The sequence below is a fragment of the Felis catus genome, chromosome B2 (assembly GCF_018350175.1).
Source record: "Felis catus isolate Fca126 chromosome B2, F.catus_Fca126_mat1.0, whole genome shotgun sequence".
NCBI lineage: Eukaryota > Metazoa > Chordata > Mammalia > Carnivora > Felidae > Felis > Felis catus.
The window spans coordinates 142,057,899-142,079,292 of record NC_058372.1 but is presented as its reverse complement, the minus strand read 5'-3'; the positions used below and the strand labels follow the sequence as shown (position 1 = coordinate 142,079,292).

The 21,394-nt window shown below is 40.7% G+C and overlaps 1 protein-coding gene across 8 annotated transcripts in view; it reads left to right on the top strand.

Annotated features, from left to right (window-relative positions):
* Positions 1-21,394, top strand: part of SERAC1 (serine active site containing 1) — a 66,431-nt gene that overhangs the window by 28,069 nt on the left and 16,968 nt on the right. For all 8 annotated transcript variants that reach the window (XM_023254536.2, XM_023254534.2, XM_045058300.1 and 5 more), the window contains 3 exons: positions 340-468; positions 11,901-12,014; positions 14,011-14,173. In XM_023254536.2, coding sequence (XP_023110304.2) covers positions 340-468; positions 11,901-12,014; positions 14,011-14,173 — 406 coding nt within the window. The remainder of the gene's footprint in view (positions 1-339; positions 469-11,900; positions 12,015-14,010; positions 14,174-21,394) is intronic.

Here is a 21,394-nt window from a genome sequence, read left to right as displayed (position 1 = left end):
TGAATATGCTAGATGTAAGTTATTAGAGAAAATGACTAATGAGTTCTGGATTTTAGAAGCAAGAACATAATAGAAGAAGAAAGAGTATAACAGTCCATTTTAAATCGAGAGCTAAACTGTGCAGTTTTTGGACTGAGGTAGCAGACACGGAAGTCCAGAACTCAGAGTTCAGTGATGCTCATTTACCTGGGTGGGTGATGGCGTTTCAAGACTAAAAGCACCAATTTATCTCTGCTCTTTTGTTTCGTTTCGTTTTGTTTTGTTTTGATTCTTTGGGTACTTTTGTTGTACTCTGTTGTTGAGCTTAACTATGGGGCATTGTTTCTCCTTTTATTCCAGGATACTTGCATTGAAGAAGAGCTCAGACAGTTGCTGGCTTCTTTACCTCAAACGGAGCTAGATGAGTGTATCCAGTATTTCACATCTTTGGCTCTGAGTGAAAGTAGTCAAAGTCTAGCTGCTCAGAAGGTTAGCTCATTTATTCATTGAGTAAATATTTTGGAGTGCCCGCCCACCCTTTCTAGGATCCTGTGCCAGGGGCCAGCATTCAGAACCCTAGAAGAGTCATCCATCCAGGAACAGAATAAACATGGTGACTCCTGGTTGTATTCCAGGCACTGGGCCAGGTGTTAGAGATGGTGGGGAGACATGTAAATAAACAAAGTCCCAGAGTGTGTAAGAGAGATACAGGTTACTTCCAGAGCCTTTCACTGTGCTTAAGAGGTCGTTTAAGGCTTCATGGAGGTGCCTCTGAAGTTAAATCTTAAAGAATAAATAGATAGTAATTTACAAGGTTTTAAATATCACCTATATGCTCCTAATGCCTAAAGTGATTTCTCTACTCTTGTGTTCTAACTCAGGCTCTGGATTTGAATATTCAACTTCCTGCTTGATGTCTTTGCTTGGATGTCTAATCCAAGTCCCAAACTCAGCACGTTCAGCCCACCATCTCTCCACTAAGCTCTTCCTCCTCTACTTCCATTTCAGTAAATGGGGCAGCATACAGGTCGTTGCTTAAGCTAACGGCTAGGAATTCTTGTTGATTCCTTCCTTCCATGTTCAGCCAGTCTGTGGTTCCTGAAAGCTGTCCCTTCACATATAGGTTGAGTCCATTTGTCTCACTGCAGTGTAGCCACCTTCTCCTGGCCACCGTCATCTCTTTCTCAGACTGTCCTGTTCTTTCATCTTGACTTCTGTTCTTGCTCTCATTTTTTAAATAATTTTAGAATCTCTTTCAGTCTCCTATTATTTTAAGTTCATTGAGGTGTTAATTCCTGTCTGTGGTGGCATCAAGTCTTATGTTGGATTGTGGATTAATATGGGTCATGTGTTTTTACCGTGAGCTTGTCTTTAGCTGAATGGATCATTTTCTGTGTAAGTCCCAAGCACCCTGGATTGTAAATCTGTCCCCACAGAGCAGTTTTTGTGTTTGCCCCTGTTGGATAACCCAGGAGGTGCACTGTCACTGGACTAGTTTGATATGAATTCCCCGGTTTGGGATTCCTATGGCACATAGGAAGTATAAATTCAGATACATCTGTAGAGGGCTTAGTGTTGGGGTTAATTTCTCATCCAAAGCCCCAAACAGAAACAGGCTTCCATAGGCTGGTGAGTAGAGTTTTTAGGCTCTCTTGGAGGAGGCAAACTTTTCAGGGCTCTGCCTTTCTAAAGGGATCCCAGATCTAGTTCCCACTGAATGTGACATCCAAAACCACATCACTTGCACTGAACGAGGAAAATCCCATCTGAGGAGCCTGCAGGCATCTTACCTCGGCAGTCCTGTGCTTCCCACTTCTGCTGCAAGTTCCATCTTCAGTTCTCGCAGAGGTTCTGCTTTCTTTCTTCTTCCCATTTTCTTTAGAACTTGGCTATGTTTTAAAATAGTTTTGGATTGCATTTCATCAGACATTTCTACATGTTTGTAGTGGGAGGGATTCACTTAGAAGCCAAGTTCGCCATCTTGCTGGATCCAGAAAGCTTCCTTATCACATCTCCATCATCTCAGACCCCACAGCAGGCTCCTTACCTGTCTCCCCAGTTCTGCGCTTTCACATCAGCCAGAGTGATTTTTACAAAAACATGAATTCGATCCACTCATGTTCCTGCATTAAGCCTTCCAAATGGCTTCCCATACATGTCGAGTCTGAGCCCTTCTTATGATCAGGGCATGGACTGGCCATTGTTTATCAGAGTGGCTGCCCCTTGGAATGGTAAGGAAGTTGACAGGAAAGGGACAGTAGGGTGTAAAGTTTGCATAGTGGCGATCGGTGGGCTCAGCTGTGCGTGCCATCTCCTCGGAGCTCTCCACGTGCTCCGCAGGGCGCCCCACACCTTTGGAGTAAGACTGCCTCGCACATGAAAAGCCATTTTGGTTGAAGGGTTTATGATCTCTCCCCCTGCATCCCCTCCTCCCACTGCTTTAGCTGTGGGCCCGTTCACTGGATGTAAATAACTGGCGTGCGCAGCAGAGGCTTCATCCAAGTGAATCAGAGCGTGGTGTCCTGAGGGTAGTAGCCTAAACAGACTCCCAACTCTGATCCACCTGAGGGCAGTCTGAGCCCATTGGCAGTCGCTCTCTATTGCCCCTTGCCCCTTGCCCCAGCCACTAATGTACTCCCATTCTCTCTCAATTTGCCTGTTCTGGACATTTCACATGAGGGGTACCATCTAGTATGTTACCAATATGTCACCTTTTGTGTCTGACTTTTGAAAGTTCATCCACGTTGTAGCATGTATCAGTACTTCTTTCCTTTTTGTGGCCAATAACGTTCCATTGTATGGATAGACTCCCATTTCGTTTATCCATTCCTCAGCTGATAGATATTTAGGTTGTTTCCACTTTTTGGCTATCATGAATAATGCTGCTATGAATATCTGTGTACAAGTTTTTGTGTGGGCATATGGTTTTAATTCTTTTGGGTGTCTACCTAGGAGTGGAGTTCCTGGGTCCATATGGTAACTCTTTGTTTAACTCTGAGGAACTTTCAGACCATTTTCCACAGTGGCTGCATAATTTCTCATTCCCACCAGCAATGTATGAGGGTTTTAATTTCTCCACATACTGGCTGACACTTGTTACCCATCTTTTTTTTTTTTTAAATTTGTTTAATGTTTATTTATTAGAGTGAGAGAGCGCGTGCGTGAGCGTGAGTCGGGGAGGGGCAGAGAGAGAGACACACACAGAATCCGAAGCAGGCTCCAGGTTCTGAGCGGTCAGCACAGTGGTCTGACGTGGGGTTCAAACTCACAAACTGCGAGATCATGACCTGAACTGAAGTTGGACGGTCACTTAACCTACTGAGCCACTCAGGTGCCCCACCTATGTTTTTTATTACAGCCATCTCATTATGTGTGAAGTGACATCTTTATTCTGGTTTTGATTTGCATTTCCCTAATGATTAATGATGTTGAGCACCTTTCTATGTGCTTATTAGTTATTTATATACTTTTTTTGGAGAAATATCTGTTTAAATCCTTTGCCTAATATTTTAATTGGGTTATTTGTCTTTTTATTCTAAAAATTCTTTGTATATTTTGGATAAAAATTATTTTCAAATATTTCTCCCAAACTGAGTATTTTCACTTTCCTGATAGTGTCTTTTGCAGCACAAACATTTTTAATGGTGATGAAGTCCGATTTGTGTGTTTTTGTCTTTTGTTGCTTGTGCTGCTGGTGTCCTGAAGACCATGCACCTCTCACTCTGAGTAATTCCTTATCTGGACCCTTCTCCGTTCTCAGGCTTCCCTTTTCATCTGGGAGGCAGGGAGCACAGCCTCACTTTCAGCAGGTCTTGTCCAGCTTCTGATAGCTTGAGCTTTGCCAGGACCAGACTGTTATCAGCAGGGTAGTAAGCACAATGGGGTGGATGTGCCTCCCTGCTCTCTGCCACTGACCTCTCCCACTGACCTCTGTCCCCACTATCGTCACTCCTCTCCTTGTCCCCATGCCAGAGCTCCTGGTACCTGGCCTGATGTTCTTTTTCAGCACAATAGATTTTCTTTTGCTTATTACTATTGAGTTAACATCATCCTAACTTCTATAGTGTTCTGTCACCTTCTATAGCATTTTTTAACATTTTGCTAAGTCAAGAGAGAGAAAGTAGTTTGATATACTATGCCACCTCCTTTCTGCCCAGAAGCCATGGCCTTGGCCAGCAGTTTAAAGACCCTAGGACTTTGTGTGTGTATACCTATGCGCGTTCATAATTAACATATACTGTGTGTATGTGTTCTTTGATATTTACTACCCTGGAGATGATGTAGGTTTCCTGCCATCTGAGATGCCCCCCTTCCATCTCAACTTATTTTATTTTCTTTTTTTAAAGATTTTATTTTTGAGTAATATCCACACCCAATTTGGGGCTCGAACTCACAACCCCGAGATCAAGAATCACATGCCGCACCAACTGAGCCAGCCTGGTACCCCTCAGTTGGCTTATTTTAAACAAAATCTTCCCCTAACCAAAGTGATGTCTGAAAAAGTAATTCATGTGACCTTTTAACTGCATTGACTTGACTCTATTCCAGTCAGTATATTTAGGTATCATAGATCACAGTGGAAATGATGAAACTGATATTTACTCAAAACATTTCGTTCTGCTGGGCAGACTACATGCACACATAGATCTATCCTTTCAGTAGAAATTTCAAAAAGAAATTGTTTCTGGTACTTAAAAAAAAATGAATGCTTTGTGATTAATGAAGTACTTTTGATTTTTCATTTGGAAGGTGCTGCTTTCACCTTGATTTGCCTCCCTGTCCTCTGAACACTTTTTTTAAAGAGTTTTTATTTAAATTCCAGCTAGTTACCATACAGAGCAATATTAGTTAACATACCGCATAATACTAGTTTCAGGTGTATAGTGTAGTGATTCAGCACCTGCACACCTCACAGGTGCTCATCACAGCAAGCGCCCTCCTTAATCCCCCTCACCTACTCCCCCAGCCCCCCACCCACCTCCCCTCTGTAACCACCAGTGTGTCCTCTAGTGAAGAGTCTGTTTATTGGTTTGCCTTTCTTTCTTTTTTACCCTCCTCTGCGTGTTTGTGTTGGTTTTTAAATACCACACAGGAGTGGTATTTGTCTTTCTCTGACTTCTTTATTTTGCTGAGCATTATACTCTCTAGCTCCATCCCTGTTGTTGTAAATGGGAAGATTTCGTTCTTTTTGATGGATGAGTAATATTCTGTTGTGCATACACACATGTATATGCGTATTTATGTATGTGTGTATATATATGTATATATACACACACCACATTTTCTTTACCATTGATTAGTTGATGGGCACTTGGTCTGTTTCTATAATTTGGCTATTGTAGATAATGCTGCTGTACACATGGGGGTGCATGTATCCCTTTGCATTAGTATTTTTGTATTCCTTGGCTGAATACCTACTAGTGCAATTGCTAGATTGTAGGATAGTTTTATTTTTAATTTTTTGAGGAGCCTCCCTACTAGCTTCCACATTGGCTGCACCAATTTGCATTCCCACCGACAATGCAGGAGGGTTCCTCCTTCTCCACGTCCTTACCAACACCTGTTGTTTCTTGTGTTGTTGAGTTTAGTCTTTCTGACAGGTGTGAAGCGATATCTCATTGTAGTTTTGATGTTGAGCATCTTTTCTTGTATCATCTTTTCATTGGCCATCTGGATGTTTTTGGAAAAATGTCTATTTGTGTCTTTTGCCCATTTTTAAATTGGATTATTTGGTTTTTGGGTGTTGAGTTTGATAAGTTCTTTATATGTTTTGGACACTAACCTTTTATCAGATATGTCATTTGCAAATATCTTCTCCCATTCCATAGGTTGCCTTTTAGTTTTATTGATTCCTTTGCTGTATAGAAGCTTTTTATTTTAATGAAGTCCTAATGGTTTATTTTTGTTTTTATTTCCCTTGCTTCAGCAGACATATCTAATAAGAAGTTGCTACAGCTGATGTCAAAGAGGTTACTGCCTGTGCTCTCCTCTAGGATTTTAATGGTTTTATATCTCACACTTAGGTCTTTCATCCATTTTGAATTTTTTTGTGTGTATGGTGTGAAAAAGTGGTTCGCTTTCATTCTTCTGTGTGTCGCTGTCCAGTGTTCCCAGCACCAGTTGTTGAAGAGACTGCCCTTTTCCCGTTGGATATTCTTTCTTACTTTGTCAATGATTAGCTGTCCATATAGTTGTGGGTTCATTTCTGGGTTCTCTATTCTGTTCCATCGGTTTACGTGTCTGTTTTTGTTCCAATACCATGCTGTTTTGATTACTTCAGCTTTGTAATGTAACTTGAAGTCCGGAATTTGGATGCCTCTAGTTTTGCGTTGCTTTGCTTTGCCTTTTCAAGGTTGCTTTGGTTATCTGAGGTCTTTTGTGGTTCCGTATAAATTTAAGGGTTGCTTGTTCTAACTATGTGAAAAATACTGTTGGCATTTTGATAGTGATTGCATTAGGTGTGTAGATTGCTTTGGGTAGTATAGACATGTTAACAACATTCTTCTGATCCACGAGCATGGAATGTCTTTCACTTTCTTTGTGAGCTCTTCAATTTTTTTCATCAGTGTTTTATAGTTTTCAGAGTGCAGGTCTTTCACCTCTTTGGTTAAGTTTGTTTGGCAAGGAAGAAGTAAAATTACTACTTGCAGAAGACATACTCTATGTAGAAAACCCAAAAGACTCCACCAAAAAGTGGCTAGGACTGATAACACGGATTCAGTAAAGTCACAGGATACAAAATCAACGTACAGAAATATGTTGCAATCCTTTTTTTTTTTTTTTTAATGTTTATTTTTGAGAGAGGGAGAGAGAGCGCATGCATGAGTGGGGAAGGGCAGAGAGAGAGGGAGACATAGAATCCAAAACAGGCTCCAGGCTCTGAGCTGTCGGCACAGAGCCCGACACGGGAATCAAACTCACAAACCGTGAGATAATGACCTGAGCTGAAGTCAGACGCTTAACCAACTAAGCCACCCAGGCGCCCCAAATCTGCTGCATTTCTATACAGCAATAATGAAGTAGCAGAAAGAGAAATTAAGGAATCAATCCCATTTACATTTACAACAAAAACAGTGAGATCCCTAGGAATAAACCTAACCAAAAAGTTGTACTTCTTTAATTAATTTAATGTTGAAAAAAATATTTAATTTCATTTCTGAAGCTCTATCTCATCAGACCAATAAGCAACTCCATCTCAGTTATTCTCCTCCCACTACCCCTGTCTAGTCAGGCTTCTCCGATTTTTTACTTGCCAAGAAGTTGGGAGTGAAGAGGTAGGAGGGGTGTCCATCTGGTTTTTAGAGATCTGTCAGACCTGCCTTGTGGCAGTCTGTAAGCACCCTTCAAGGGACAGTACGCTGCTTCTATACGAAACTGCCTCCTCACTGAGGTAACGCAGCCTTGGCAGGTGTCCCACACAGCTGTTGGGTTCCAGGGCATGGCTTCTTCACCTTTGTTAATCGCCATGGACCCCTTTGGTGATTTAGTAAAGTCTGTGAACTTGTTTGTAGATGCATAAAACTCAATACACAGGATTATACAAGAAACCAATTATATGGGATACTGTTACCAAAAATAATTTTGGTATCATGTATTTCTTGTTCATGCATTAAATAGCAGGAAGAGACCTATAAAATGGGAAAGTTGAAGTTTATTTTTAAAACACTTTAACTGGGGCGCCTGGGTGGCGCAGTCGGTTAAGCGTCCGACTTCAGCCAGGTCACGATCTCGCGGTCCGGGAGTTCGAGCCCCGCGTCAGGCTCTGGGCTGATGGCTCAGAGCCTGGAGCCTGTTTCCCATTCTGTGTCTCCCTCTCTCTCTGCCCCTCCCCCGTTCATGCTCTGTCTCTCTCTGTCCCAAAAATAAATAAACGTTGAAAAAAAAATTTAAAACACTTTAACTTTTGGGGTGCCTGGGTGACTCAGCTGGTTAAACATCCAGCTCTTGGTATTGGCTTAGGTCATGATCTCACGAGCATGAGATCAAGCCCTGCGTTGAGCTCTGCGCCGACAGTATAGAGACAGCTTGGGATTCTCTCTCTCTCCCTCAGAGAGCTACCACAAATGAGATGTAATACTAAAATATCTGTACTCTCTATTGCCGACAGAGTCACACAGATTGTTACCATTACTATGGTTTATTGTCTGTTTACAAAATTTCTGTTAGATGTCGGGAAGATAAAGATGTAACTTTTTCTCCTCCAAGCATACACCCTACCGACCCTGAATTCTGTCTACTCCAGGCCCTTAAGAATGACCCTGGGTCTGTAACTCATGCTTTAGAATGAATGCACCGTCTCTCTTTTTTTTTTTTAAGTTTGTTTGTTTATTTTTTGATTTAGAGAGACAGACAGACAGTGCCAGCTGAGGAGGGGCAGAGAATGAGGGAGAGAGAGAATCTCAAGCAGGCTGTGTGCAGTCGGCTCAGAGCCCAACACAGGGTTCCATCTCACGAACCATGAGATCACTCACTACCTGAGCCGAGATCAAGAGTTGGACACTTAACCGACGGAGCCACCCAGGTGCCCCTAAACACACCATTTCTAAGCCCAGTTAGTTTGCATAATTTGCAGAGTTCTGAGGTTGTCAGTTTTTATGCAGAAATGCCAGGGATTAGCTTTTACACGCTTTAAAACAGAGGGTCCCACAATAAGAAGCAGTAGCAAGACTCTCTGTCCCCCTGCTCTCCACCCATCCTGGCAGTGATCTGCCTCCTCTCCTTTTGTTTTCAGATGTCCCATCTCTTGGCAGCTTGCCTACATCTGTCTCTTCACTACCTTTCTGACCGTCCCTGCCCTCCTGCTCGTTCTCCCTCACGCTCACTGTATTCCAGCCACGCTGGCCCTCACTCTCCATTCCTTAAACTCGCTACCTGTTCGAGTTCTCTCTGCCTGGGACTCTCTGCCACCAGCTTGTCATATGGCCGCTTTTTCATCCTTCAGCTTGTCAGCTCCTCAGAGAGACCTTCCTCTCCATCTCAAATGTTTAGTGCATTTATCGCCCTTCGTAGCATTTATCCCATTGTGTAATTATGCTGTATATTTATCTGTTTGCTTATTTAATTGTCTTACTCCCTTCCAGTGGTCGATAATAATGTCCCTAGTACCAAATACAGTGCCTCCCACACAATATGTTCTCACAAAATATTTATGGAATAATGGATGAATGAATTATGACATTGCTAAGGGAGCCAGCTGTGCACGAATTTATATATGCTTAAATAACAGCTGGTATATTTCTGTTATGAGTCAAAGTATTTTTGCATGGCAGACGAAAGTGTAGATAACTATAAGGATATTGTTTAAAAGGAGCATAGGTTATATGGTAACAAGGTATCTATTATGTATGAAATCATTTGGCCATTATAAATTTGTTGAGATACATTTGAAAAATACCATGTTAATCCAGAGTAATGTTGTGTCTCAAATTGAGTATGATATTTACAAAATGATACATAAAATTCTTTGTTACACTTATGACTAATATAGAATATGGATGTAAATTCTTTAGTAACTTTATTAGTTGACATCCCTCTTCTGCTTTGTTACTTGCCTTTTGATTTTTATACCTTACCCTTTATTTTTAACATTGTCACTCTCTTTCTTTTCCTCTGCATTTCTTTCATTCTTAAGAAACTGTTTTTTGGTTGCACTTACAGAATTTGATGTGTGGCATTTCTTAAATTTTTACGAATTTATGTAAACTTGCTCTGCCTTAATCTAGTGATAAAGCAGCAGTAACCTATGTATGTTTATTTTCATGTTAAGAATTAGAATATATTCCATATGCTCACACCATGAGTTTATATCTTTTATTTATTCCTTTTTCTTGTGTTTTTAACTGCCACACAATCTGCCAGTTCATAAATAACTTAGAAGCTTTGCTAATGAGATTGGAATTGGAACTGTATTTTTATTTCCCACTTAGAAAATGATCAAGAGAAACGTAAAATCCTAGGTAATTTTTTTCCTTTTTTATTTACTTGGAGCATTTAGCTTAGAAAGAGGTCAGGTGATTTGGGGGTGTGTGGCAGGGAGAAGGATTTGGGGGAGGCAGGTTGTGGTGGTAAATCTTTTAAGAAAAGTTCCCCATCCCCCAAAGCCCACCAGTTCACTGTTTACCCTTATCCCTGCTAGAGGAGAGAATGACTCTCAATGAATTAGTCCCTTGCCAGGCCTCTACTTAAGTAGCATAAACGTTTGAGATCTAAGCATGTTTAAACTTGGAAAAACAGAATGTGACATCAAGAGAGGAGGGCATGAGTAAGAATTATAGAATGATCAAACATTTTGAATATTTACTGGGTTTACTGAGCCATGAGCCCTATAAATTAACTCAAAATGGAGAAACTTATGGATTATATTTCCTATAGGAAACACTGGGCTTTCTATATACATTTTTGAAAAACATTACCTTGTAGTTGAGTTCTTTTGCCAGCAGGTGGCCTGTATGCACACAGTTATGGCCCCTCGTGCAAATACAAAGCACTTCAAAGAAGATGCAGTAATGTCTTCTTTTCATCCCTTCTGTCTCCCTCACCCAGGGCACATGCACGCACATGCACACACATGCACACCCGTTCACAGTTACACATACTCTTTACACATATTATAGCATACAGTACACATTCTTCTGCCCTTTCTTTTTCTCACTTACGGGTTCATCTTGGAGATTGGTATATGCCAGTATACGAGGAGACTCAAAAATTTTTATATTCTTTTTTTTAACGTTTATTTTATTTTTGAAAGAGAAAGAGAGGGAGGGGCAGAAGGGATGGGGGACAAAGGATCTGAAGCAAGCTCGATCTGTGGGGCTCGATCTGTGGGGCTCGAACTCATGAGCCATGAGATCATGACCTGAGCTGAAGTCAGATGGTTAACCAGCTTAGCCACTCAGGTGCCCCCCAAATTTTTATATTATCATAGCATTCCATTGTACAGTGGTACCATCGTTACTTAACCAGCCCTCTGTTGGTGGTAGTAGGTAGTGCTTACAAAGACTGTCGCCGTGAACAAACCTGTACCTGTATTACTCTGCCTATGTGTGTCTCTCTAGGTTGGATTGTTGAAGGGCACGGGCGCTTGTAATTTAGACAGCTGTCCTTCAGTTGTCCTCCATAAAAGTTGCAGGGTGATGGGAATGCCCGCTCCCCCACCCCTCTGATAGATGAAAACTGTCCTTTCTCATGAGTGTTGCCACACATGCCTCTCATTGTAAGTTGTGTTGGGCATTGTTTCATAGATTTCCTTTCCTAGGAACTTTCTGTTTATGACTGTTGCTCATTTCTCCATAGCATTGTTGATATTTTTGCCACTGATTTGTAGGGGATTATTGCATACTAGTGACATTAGCGTTTGACCTGTGATGATAGTTGAAATTTTCTTTTCCCAGTTTATTCTTATATTTTGCCATTAGGGCTAGTGCACACCCCTCTTCTGTCTTCTGGTTTTCCTAACCCTTCTGTTTATTCTTCCGTATGATCTTGAATTTCAGTTTAGGAAGAGTTAAAAGTTCTCTGATCATTGACATTGTTTGTCTTCATTTTATATTTTTCCAGCAATGCCTTTTCTCTTTTTTATTATTTTGATTAATAGACTTCAGGTAGACTCCACCACCATCATCTGACAGTAGAACATTATGGTCAACCCTAGGCTTTTCTTACTTGGTAAAGAATTGTGTGTCAGTCTTCTTACTTTGAGAGAAGAGGACACAGAAGGAAGAAGTAAGGAAGATGCAAAGATCGCCTCCTCTAGAAATGATCCCTTATGTTTTCTGTTCTAGTAAGCAACAACTTGCATAACTAGTTCCCTTTCAGCTTCCAAAATAGGTTGTGTATAATACAGGGATTTTTTCGTGTGTGTGTGTGTGTCAAACAAAAAATATGAGTCACTCTTCTCAGTAAACATTTTAATTATCTTTCAGGGTGGCTTATGGTGTTTTGGAGGAAATGGACTTCCTTATGCTGAAAGTTTTGGAGAAGTTCCTTCAGCTACAGTGGAAATGTTCTGTTTAGAAGCTTTGGTAAAACATTCTGAGGTAACTTGCATTTTCAAAATGTGGTTTACTTTTTATGATCGCAATAAAAAAATTGTACATCATGGTTCATTCAAGCGAAATAATCCTCATTTTTTTATAAAAGAAAAGAAGCTTTTTGCTTATTTAAAAATTTTCTTTTTTCCCCATTTAGTTGTAGAATTGATAATCATGACTTAGCACCGGTACATGTATTTCCTTTTGCCAAGTATTTCTGAAAATGGATTTAATCTTAATTGCAGATAAAGAAAGCAACCCACTGTTTAAATATGGCGTTGACCTTTGAATTACGCTATCTTATGCTACCTTTCTCAGATCTTTTTTATAAATAATATTACCAGGTAGTTAATTTCCAGTAAAACATCTGCCAAAGAAGCCAATATAGAAAAAAGGTAAATATTTGGATGGCCATACTCTTGAATTTTAAACAGAGCTTATATTAGTGGTTTTTAAGTTTTTTGGCATGTATGACAACTTTTCTGTCATGATCATAGTTTGATTTTAAAAGAAAAGAGCAACAGACTTCGTGATGCTCAAACATGAATGCATAAAAACCACTCAGGAAGCATGTTTGAAAGCGCACATTTCCTGGTCACCTCTAGCAGCTTCAACTTAGTAGTTGTGGGCTGGTGTCCGGGAGTTTGCGTTTGTAACGGGCATCGCTGGTGAGGCTGCTGGAAGTAGTTCATCCCGCATCGTGAGAAACTCCATCCTAGAGATTTTAAACTTTCCAGTTTAATTTTGAGGACCATTAGACACGGCTCAGGAGCATAGTGGTCTCTGGTCATCTTTAGTTCCCACCAGCGGAGTTAGGAACTGCGTACAAAGCAGAGGTATTAGTGTTGTAGCTCAGAAGGGCACATGGGAAAATAGTGCTAGAGGTTTTGTAGCTTATGATCAGTTTCTGAAGCATTAGATCTGTCTTCAGTAGAAAGTACAGTGTGTGGAATACCTTTATTACATTATCTCACTGACATATGTCTAAAGGGCATACTTTTAAATGCACTTAAAATGTGATCAAATTCAGTAAAAATTTAGAGAATGAAAATTGTTGCATATACAGGACACAGCATCATGTCAGTGAGTACAGCTAGTGATGGGAAGAGGCCAAGGTCATGCCGGTGACCTTGGCACACTGTGAGGGCTTGTTGGTCAATACTGTCGCCTTTCCATAATACTACGTATTTCCTTTGGCTGTATTTTATCCCTTTTCTCTATTAAAAATTCATATCCCCTTTCTTTCCTTTTTATTTTTATCATTTGATCTTTCTCTTTAAAAATGTTTCTGACTCCTGAGTTTTAGGAGAGCCGCAGACCTGTGGACTTGTGTGGGCTGGTGTGCAGGGCGCCACATGGTGCCATTCTCTGGGAGTTCTTGTTTGCAGAAGCAAAAGCTGCCACTTGAATGGGGTTTTTCTTCCCATTATCAGGTGGCAGGTTTCTCGGTTAGAGAATCTTTTTAAGGTAATTTCAAGCCAGTCAAAGTATCACTGTAAATTGAAACCATTCTAGGGGTGCTGGGGTGCCTCAGTTAGTTGTCTGACCGGCTCAGGTCATGATCTCGTGGTTCTTGGAACCTGGAGCCTGGAGCCTGCTTTGGATTCTGTTTCTCCCTCTCTCTCTCTCTGCCCCTCTCCTGCGCTCGCTCGCTCTCTCTCTCAAAAATAAACATGAAAAAAATTAAGATAAAAAAATTGAAACAATTCTATAATAATGACATTGTCAAGTTACATCCCACCAAGAGCTAAGCAGAGTAAGAGTAAACATTTCAGAAGCCCTGGTGAGATGTGCCTTAATTTTTTTCAGTGATTTTGAAGCACCTCCCGCATAGATAGGAATTTGCTTATTTATTTCAGTGAGCTGCGAGGAGAGTGTTGGGTGGTCTCTCTGGGTCTCTGTCCTTGAGCAGGAGCCCCTAGCTGTGCCGTCAGCATGTTGTGTCACCTCGCTAGTGAATTTGTGCAACATACGGTGAGCTTTCATTAATTTATCGTGCTAGATACCCACACACTGTGATGAAATTGAAGCAAATGGAGGCTTGCAACTACTTCAGAGGCTGTACCAACTTCACAAGGATTGTCCCAAAATACAGAGAAATATAATGCGTATCATTGGAAACATGGCTTTGAATGAACATCTTCATTCTACTATAGTTCACTCAGGTAACACTGTTATATACTGAGTATTTTGGATCCGATCCTTTGTTCCCACCTCCACCCCTCATGATACGTTAATCGTTTTATTTATTTATTTATTTATTTATTTATTTATTTATTTATTTATTTAATGTTTATTTTTGAGAGACAGAGCACGAGCAGGGGTGGGGCAGAGAGGGAGGGAGACACAGAATCCAAAGCAGGCTCCGGGCTCTGTGCTGGCAGAGCCTGCCGAGGGGCTCAAACTCACGAGCCGTGAGATCATGACCTGAGCCAAAGTCAGACGCTTAACTGACTGAGCCACCCACGCGCCCCACAATACATTAATCTTTTAATAGACTTAACACTTCGCTTAGGGTTAGTTATGGGTCTTTAGAGCATATCGTTTTAGTAGGGGCATGGAATTGCTTGGGACTTGTGTACTACAGACCTGAGATCATCGGTGTGCGGACAGTCAGAGGAGAGCAGTTTTTGCCTTGACGACCATCTAATGGTCTACATCACCTTTGATAGGATTCGGTTGACCCAGAGTATGTGTACTCAGTATAATTAGTGATTTTCCCCCTTGCAACTAATCAACTGACTGTGGGGAGATACTCAGGACCATGCAGATATCCAGCTCCTCATCTACTGAACTCCCCTGCCTGATCCAGTCTTCATCATGATGGTTGCAAAATGATGATTTTCTAACTGCAGCACGCCCTCCCCGTGTACTTTTCAGCATTTGGCATTTCCCTGTAAGCAAGAGCCCTTCCTTCTCTCTCCTTCCATCTGTCTCCCTTTCTTCCCTCTTGTCCCTCCCTCTCGCTCTCTCCCTCCCCATCAGTATGGGCACATGGATTCCTGGTTGTTTTTTTTTTTAATGGTTTATAACTTATTACTGTACTTAACATTAGATGCCAGATTGTTTCGGTTTTGGTCAGTGGGAGCCCGAGAAACCGGCTCCCTGTGTCCTGGCAATATGCCCACCTCGTCTGGGGAGGCATTCCTTATTACTGTCTGAATAACAAGATGTTCCAGGCTCCTTCCTCTGAGGAGAAGTGCAGATTGATCTTAGTGCAGATTGATTTTTAGAGACCAGGATCTGGGTGCTCGGTGTGCTTATTGTTCCTGGAGTGTCTTCGCTTCTTGGCTCTTTCAGTGGAAAAAGCAAGGTGGTAAATATCAGGACACAAACAAGTATGCATTCATATGTGCACATATACATGCACATGCTCATAGTTGTTAGAGACTGAGTTTACGTTTTTTCTTGTGTCAGTCTCTATTTTTTGTTTGTTTGTTTACATTTAAGAGTGTTTTGATCAGTAAAAGTTTTTAATTTGATGAAGTCTCATTTAGGGATCAGCAAATTTTTTCTATAAAGAACCACTTCCTATGGGCTTTATTTGCTCCACTTTTTTAGGTGCTTAAGGTAGAAACTTAGATCCTAATTTTAACCTCTTCTTGTTTCAGACATCTATTACTGTGCATCAAACACAAAATTCATTGGTTAAAATAGTAGTCTTATATTTTCCTTGTGAATCCGAAACTTCGGCCAGCTTCTGTGGCTTCATGCAGCACTAACTGGGGCAGCTCGGCTGTGGGATGGAGGGTACACTTTCATGACTGTCCGTCACGTGGCTTGCATACTGGTACTGCTGTCAGGTAGGAGCCCAGCTGGGGCTGGGGACATTGGCTCCTTCCTACATGTGCCTCTCTGTGAAGCTTGGGGTTTCTTAAAGCATGGTGGCTAGGTTTCAACAGCAAATGTCTCAAGAGAGGACCAGGCATACGCTCTTTTTTGCCTCTTATAAGCAAGCATTGGGAGTAATTTCTGACCTACTCACTAAGGCTAGCTCATATTCAAGAGGAAGGGCTCCGGAAGGGGTTTAGACTCATGACCTCTTGATGGACAATAGTGTCAAAGCATTTGAAGACATGTTTTCAAATCACTACAATTATTTTTTAATACGAGTATTTAAAGCTGTAAATTTCCTCTAACTTGTTTTAGATGGATCCCTTAAATTTTGAATATACTGTATTTTCATCATTATTCAGTTTGAAATATTTTCTACTTTTTCTTGTGATTTTTTGCTTTGTCTCATGGGTTACTTAAAAATGTGCTGCATAGTTTATAAGTATTAAGGATTTTCTAGATATCATATGTCCGTGATTTCTCATTTAATAGTCCATGTGTTCAGAGAACATACCCTGTAAGAGTTTAGTCTTTGGAAGTTTACTGAGACTTATTTGATAGCCTGTTTCGTGGTCTGTCGTGATGCATGTTCTGTGTGCGCTTGGAAAGAATGAGTGTTTTGTAGTTGTTGGCGAAGTGTTCTGTATGTAACAATGAAGCCATAGCATTGCTCAGATCTTCTCTGGATCTTCATTGAGCTTGGTCTCGTTCTCAGTGAATTACTGAGAGATGTGTTGAACTATAATTGTGAATGTCTGTTTTCCTTGTAGTTCTACCAGGTTTTTCTTCCTAGCAGATTATTCATTTTTTATTATGAAGTGATGTCTCTACCACTGGTGACACTCCTTTTCCTTAAGTCTACTTTACCTGGTATCAAAATAGCCACACTGGCTTTTTCTTTTTAAAAAAATTTTGTTATTGGGGTGCCTGGATGGCTCATTTGGTTGAGCATCTGTCTCTTGATTTTGGCTCAGGTCATGATCCCAGTGTTGTGGGATCGAGCCCCACAAGAGATTCTCTCCCTCTCTGCCCCTCTCTCCTGCTCGCACATGCTCTCTCTCTCTCTCTCTCAAACCAAGAACAATTAAAAAATTTTGTTATTGAAGTATAGTTGACATACAGTATTATGTTAGTTTCAGGTGTACAACATAGTGATTCTACAATTTTATACATTACACAGTGCTCACCATTGTAAGTGTAGTTATCATCTGTTACCATACAACATTATTATAATATCATTGGCCATATTTCCTATGCTGTTCTTTTTGTCCCTGTGACTGATTTATTTTATACCTGAAAGTTTTTACTTCTTCATCTCCTTCATGTATTTTGCTCATCCCCCCATCCTCCTCTCATCTGGCAACTGCTAGTTTGTTCTCTGTATTTATGGGTCTGTTTCTATGAGAGTTTTTGGTTTTTGTTTTTTAGATTTCACATATAAGTGAAACATATGGTATTTGTGTTTCACTTTCTGACTATTATCTCGCTTAACATAACACTCTCTAGGTCTATTTATGATATCACAAATGGAAAGATCTCATCCTTTTTTATGGCTGAGTGATAGTCGATCACACACCCCTTCTTCTTTATCCATTTACCTGCTGATGTATTCTGGTTTTCTCCATATCTTGGCTATTGTAAATAATGCTGCAGTAAACAAGGGTGCTTGTATTTTTTTGAATTAGTTTTTTCATTTTCTCTGGATAAGTACCCAGTAGTGGAATTAAAGGGTTATATGGTATTTCTGTTTTTAATTTTTTAGTAACCTCCATATTGTTTTCAACAGTGGCTGCATCAGTTTACATTCCCACCAACAGTACATGAAGGTTCCTTTTTTCCCCACATCCTCACCAGTGCTTGTTATTTCTTGTCTTTTTGATTCTAGCCATTCTGACTGGTATGAGGTGATACCTCATTGTGGTTTTGATTTTCATTTCCCAGATGATCACTCTGGCTTTTTCCTATGCTTGCTGTTTGCAGCCCTATCTTTTATCTTTTCCTTTTCCCCTTCTTTTGCATTCATTTTTCTGTGACTTTATTTTTTTTTAATATTTTAAATGTTTATTTTTGAGCGAGAGAGAGAGACAGAGTGTGAGTGGGGGAGGGGCAGAGAACGAGGGAGACATAGAATCTGAAGCAGGCTCCAGGCTCTGAACTGTCAGCACAGAGCCCAGTGAGGGGCTCGAACTCACGAACCCTGAGATCATGACCTGAGCTGAAGTCGGCCACTCAGCTGACTGAGCCACCCAGGCATCTCTCTGTGACTTTAAAAGTAAGTACATCTTTTATAGACAGCATAGAGGTGCATCTTTTTTTAAATCCGGCTTGATCTTTTTTAATAGGGGTGTTTTGTCTCGTTACCTCTAATGTATTTATGAGTATTGTTTCTTTTTTTTCTTGTTTACTGACTTTTTTGGGTTACCTGAATATCTTTTACATTCTGTTCTTTCTCCTGTTTCTGCTTTTTATATATTATTATTTGTGTGTTTTTTTACTTGATGGTATCCTTATCACAGTCTACCTTGAATTAATATGATACCACTTTATCTGTGGTGTGAGATTCTTACAACAGTATAGTTCACTTCCCACCTCTTGCCATCCTTTCTGGTATTGTCTTAATATATTTTACTCCTCCATTATGTTATAGACTTTGGGATACATTGTTGTTATTTTTTAAGAGTCAAAGACTATAAGAAAAAAAGAAAGTGATTTTTGTTTATTTACACATTTATCGTAGTCCGCTCTCTTCCTTCTTTCCCTACATTTACATCTGATACAATTTCCCTACGGCCTAAAGACCGGGGTGTGCTGGACAAATTCTCTCACCTTTCATTTTCTGAAAGTCTTTTACTTCGCCTCTATTTTATTATCCCAGGAAAGAGATTTTCCATGGATAAAGAATTATTTGTTGGCAGTATGTTATTTTTTCTGTCAGCACTTTAAAAATGTCATTCCATTCTCTCCTAACTACCACTGTCTGATGAGAAGTCTCTCATTCCCATTTTCATTCTCCTGTATGTAACTTGTCGTTTTTTCTCTGGCTTCTTTGAAGTTTTTATGTTTGGTTTTTAGCAGTTTGACTCTGAAGTGCTTGGTTCTTTTTTTATATTTATGCTTCCACTGAGCTGACTGAATCTGTGGGTTGATGTTTTTTGATCAGATTTGGAAAATTTCCAACCAGTGCATCTTAAAATATATATATATATATATATATATATATATATATTTTTTTTTTTTTTTTTTTTTTTTTTTTTTTTTTTGTCCCTTTTTGGTCTATTCTCCTTTTGGGGCCTCAGTATATATATGAGACCTCTTGATTCTGTTCCACAGGTCATTGGGAATCTGTTGATTTCTTTTCAGATATTTTTTTTTCCTCTCTGTGTCTTACTTTGGATAATTTCCATTGACTTATCTTCAGTTTCTTTAATGGTATAGAGCCTTGATCAAATCAGTATTTTATTAAAAAAACAAACCCACACTCTTCCCATAACTGACACTTGGCTCTATCCCAAGTCCTCAGTCCTCTCTGGTGATGTCAACTTGTACTGGACAGTCCACTAAACGCCTTGGTCTCTCAGTCCCTTGCCCTTCTCATCTCTGTCGACTTCCTTCTCTGCTCCTGATTGTCTAGCACTCTGTTCCTGTGCCACACCTTGTCCTTGTCATTGCCTGAAACCGCTGCACTTAACAAGCCAGTGACTCACTTCTGAGCACTACTTCCTCTCGTTCAAGCCTGTGTTTGCACCTGCTGCCACAGGGACTGTTTTTTTTCTCTCCAGGAGTCTGTCTCCCTGACCCCTTTATTTTCTCCCACCCCATCAGTCCCCTTTCTTCTTCATCTCACTCCCGAGCCAGCATATCTATCCATGCTCCGTGGTCTGTCATTTCCGTAACACACTCTTCAGTGCCCCGGAACTCCCCTCCCCTTCTTTCAGCACACCCTTGCTCAAGACCCCAACACTAGATAAAGCCTACTGTCCGCTTCTTCTGTGGCTGAGCATAGACTCATGGCAGATGGGTCGTCATCTTCAGTATCGCTCAGCAGGCCTTAATATGCTTAGCAATACCTATTTAAGCCCCCTCCACCTTCCTCAGCCCGTTCATATGCTCTATCCCTCTTGGCAGAGGACCTCTCCTACTTCAGTGAGACTGCTGAAACCCTGAAAGGAATTGTCCCTCAGTCTCCCACTACCAAAACCAAACCCGCCTTCTCCTTTTCTGCTCTTGAAAATGGGAGAAGGGACATCTCTTAGGAGACCTCTAACTGTGCCTGGCTCCTGGCTCCTTTCGCTGTCTCAGGAATTGCTAGCCTTTCTCGTCTATGTGGTCAGCAGCTCCCTCTCAACAGGACCCTTCCAATCAACACACATTAGGGGGCAATGTGACAAACTAGTCTCAGTACCACATCCCCCTGGTTTTTCAGCCTCTCTTCTACTCTTCCATTTTATGTCTAAACCTTTCAAAGAATTATCTGTACTTCTTTTTGCTCAGCTCCCATTATTTCTGAATATTTCAGTTTGAATTCTGCTGCCCTACCCTGTTTTATTTTTTCTTGAGGTACCTGTAGCTTTACCTGTTCGTGTGTGTATGTGTGTGCACGCACGCGCGTGCGTGTAAATCTTTTTTTTGTTGTTTATTTCTGAGACAGAGACAGAGCATGAGTGGGCAGAGAGAAGAGGGAGACACAGAGTCAGAAGCAGGCTCCAGGCTCTGAGCTGTCAGCACAGAGCCCGACGCGGGGCTTGAACTCACAAACCGTGAGATCATGACCTGAGCCGAAGTCAGTCGCTCAATCGACTGAGCCACCCAGGCGCCCCTGTAAATCTTAATAGTATCAGGTCTGTAACTTCTTTTTAAGTTTATTTCAGAGAGAGAAAGAGAGTGCCTGTGATGGTGGATAGGCAGAGAGAGAAAGGGAGAGAGAGAATCCCAAGCAGGCTCCACACTGTCGACACAGAGCCTGATGTGGGGTTCAGTCCCACAAACTGTGAGATCATGACCTGGGTTGAAATCAAGAGTTGGACACTTAACCAGTTGCACCACCCAGGTACCCCACAGATGTGTAGCTTTTTACCATCCAGATTTACAAAAGTTAAAAAGATGTTGATAATATCCACTGCTGGTGAAGGTGTGTGAAAACTGCTCCTCTGGTACATTGTTGGTGGGGATGTAAATTGATTCAGTTTTTTGATGGGTACTTAGTAGTACCTATTAAAAGAATGTATATACCATTTGAAATAGTAATAATACTACAAGGACTCTCCTACCTAAATACTCATGAGTGTTATTGAAGATCTGTATATAAAAATGTTTATCAGACAGTTGTTTGCAGTATGGAAAAAATGGAAACAACCCAAATGTCTGCCAGTAGGAATAATGGTTAAATAAACAGTGGTATATTCCATCCATGTTAAATGCTATAGTTAAAAAGAGTAAAGCTGATGTATATGGAGAGCATTCCAAGACACATTGCTGAAGTACACGATCAAGTCATGGAACAGTAGGAATAGTAAGATTCCATTTAGGAAAAAAAAAATGCATGTAGAGCCACA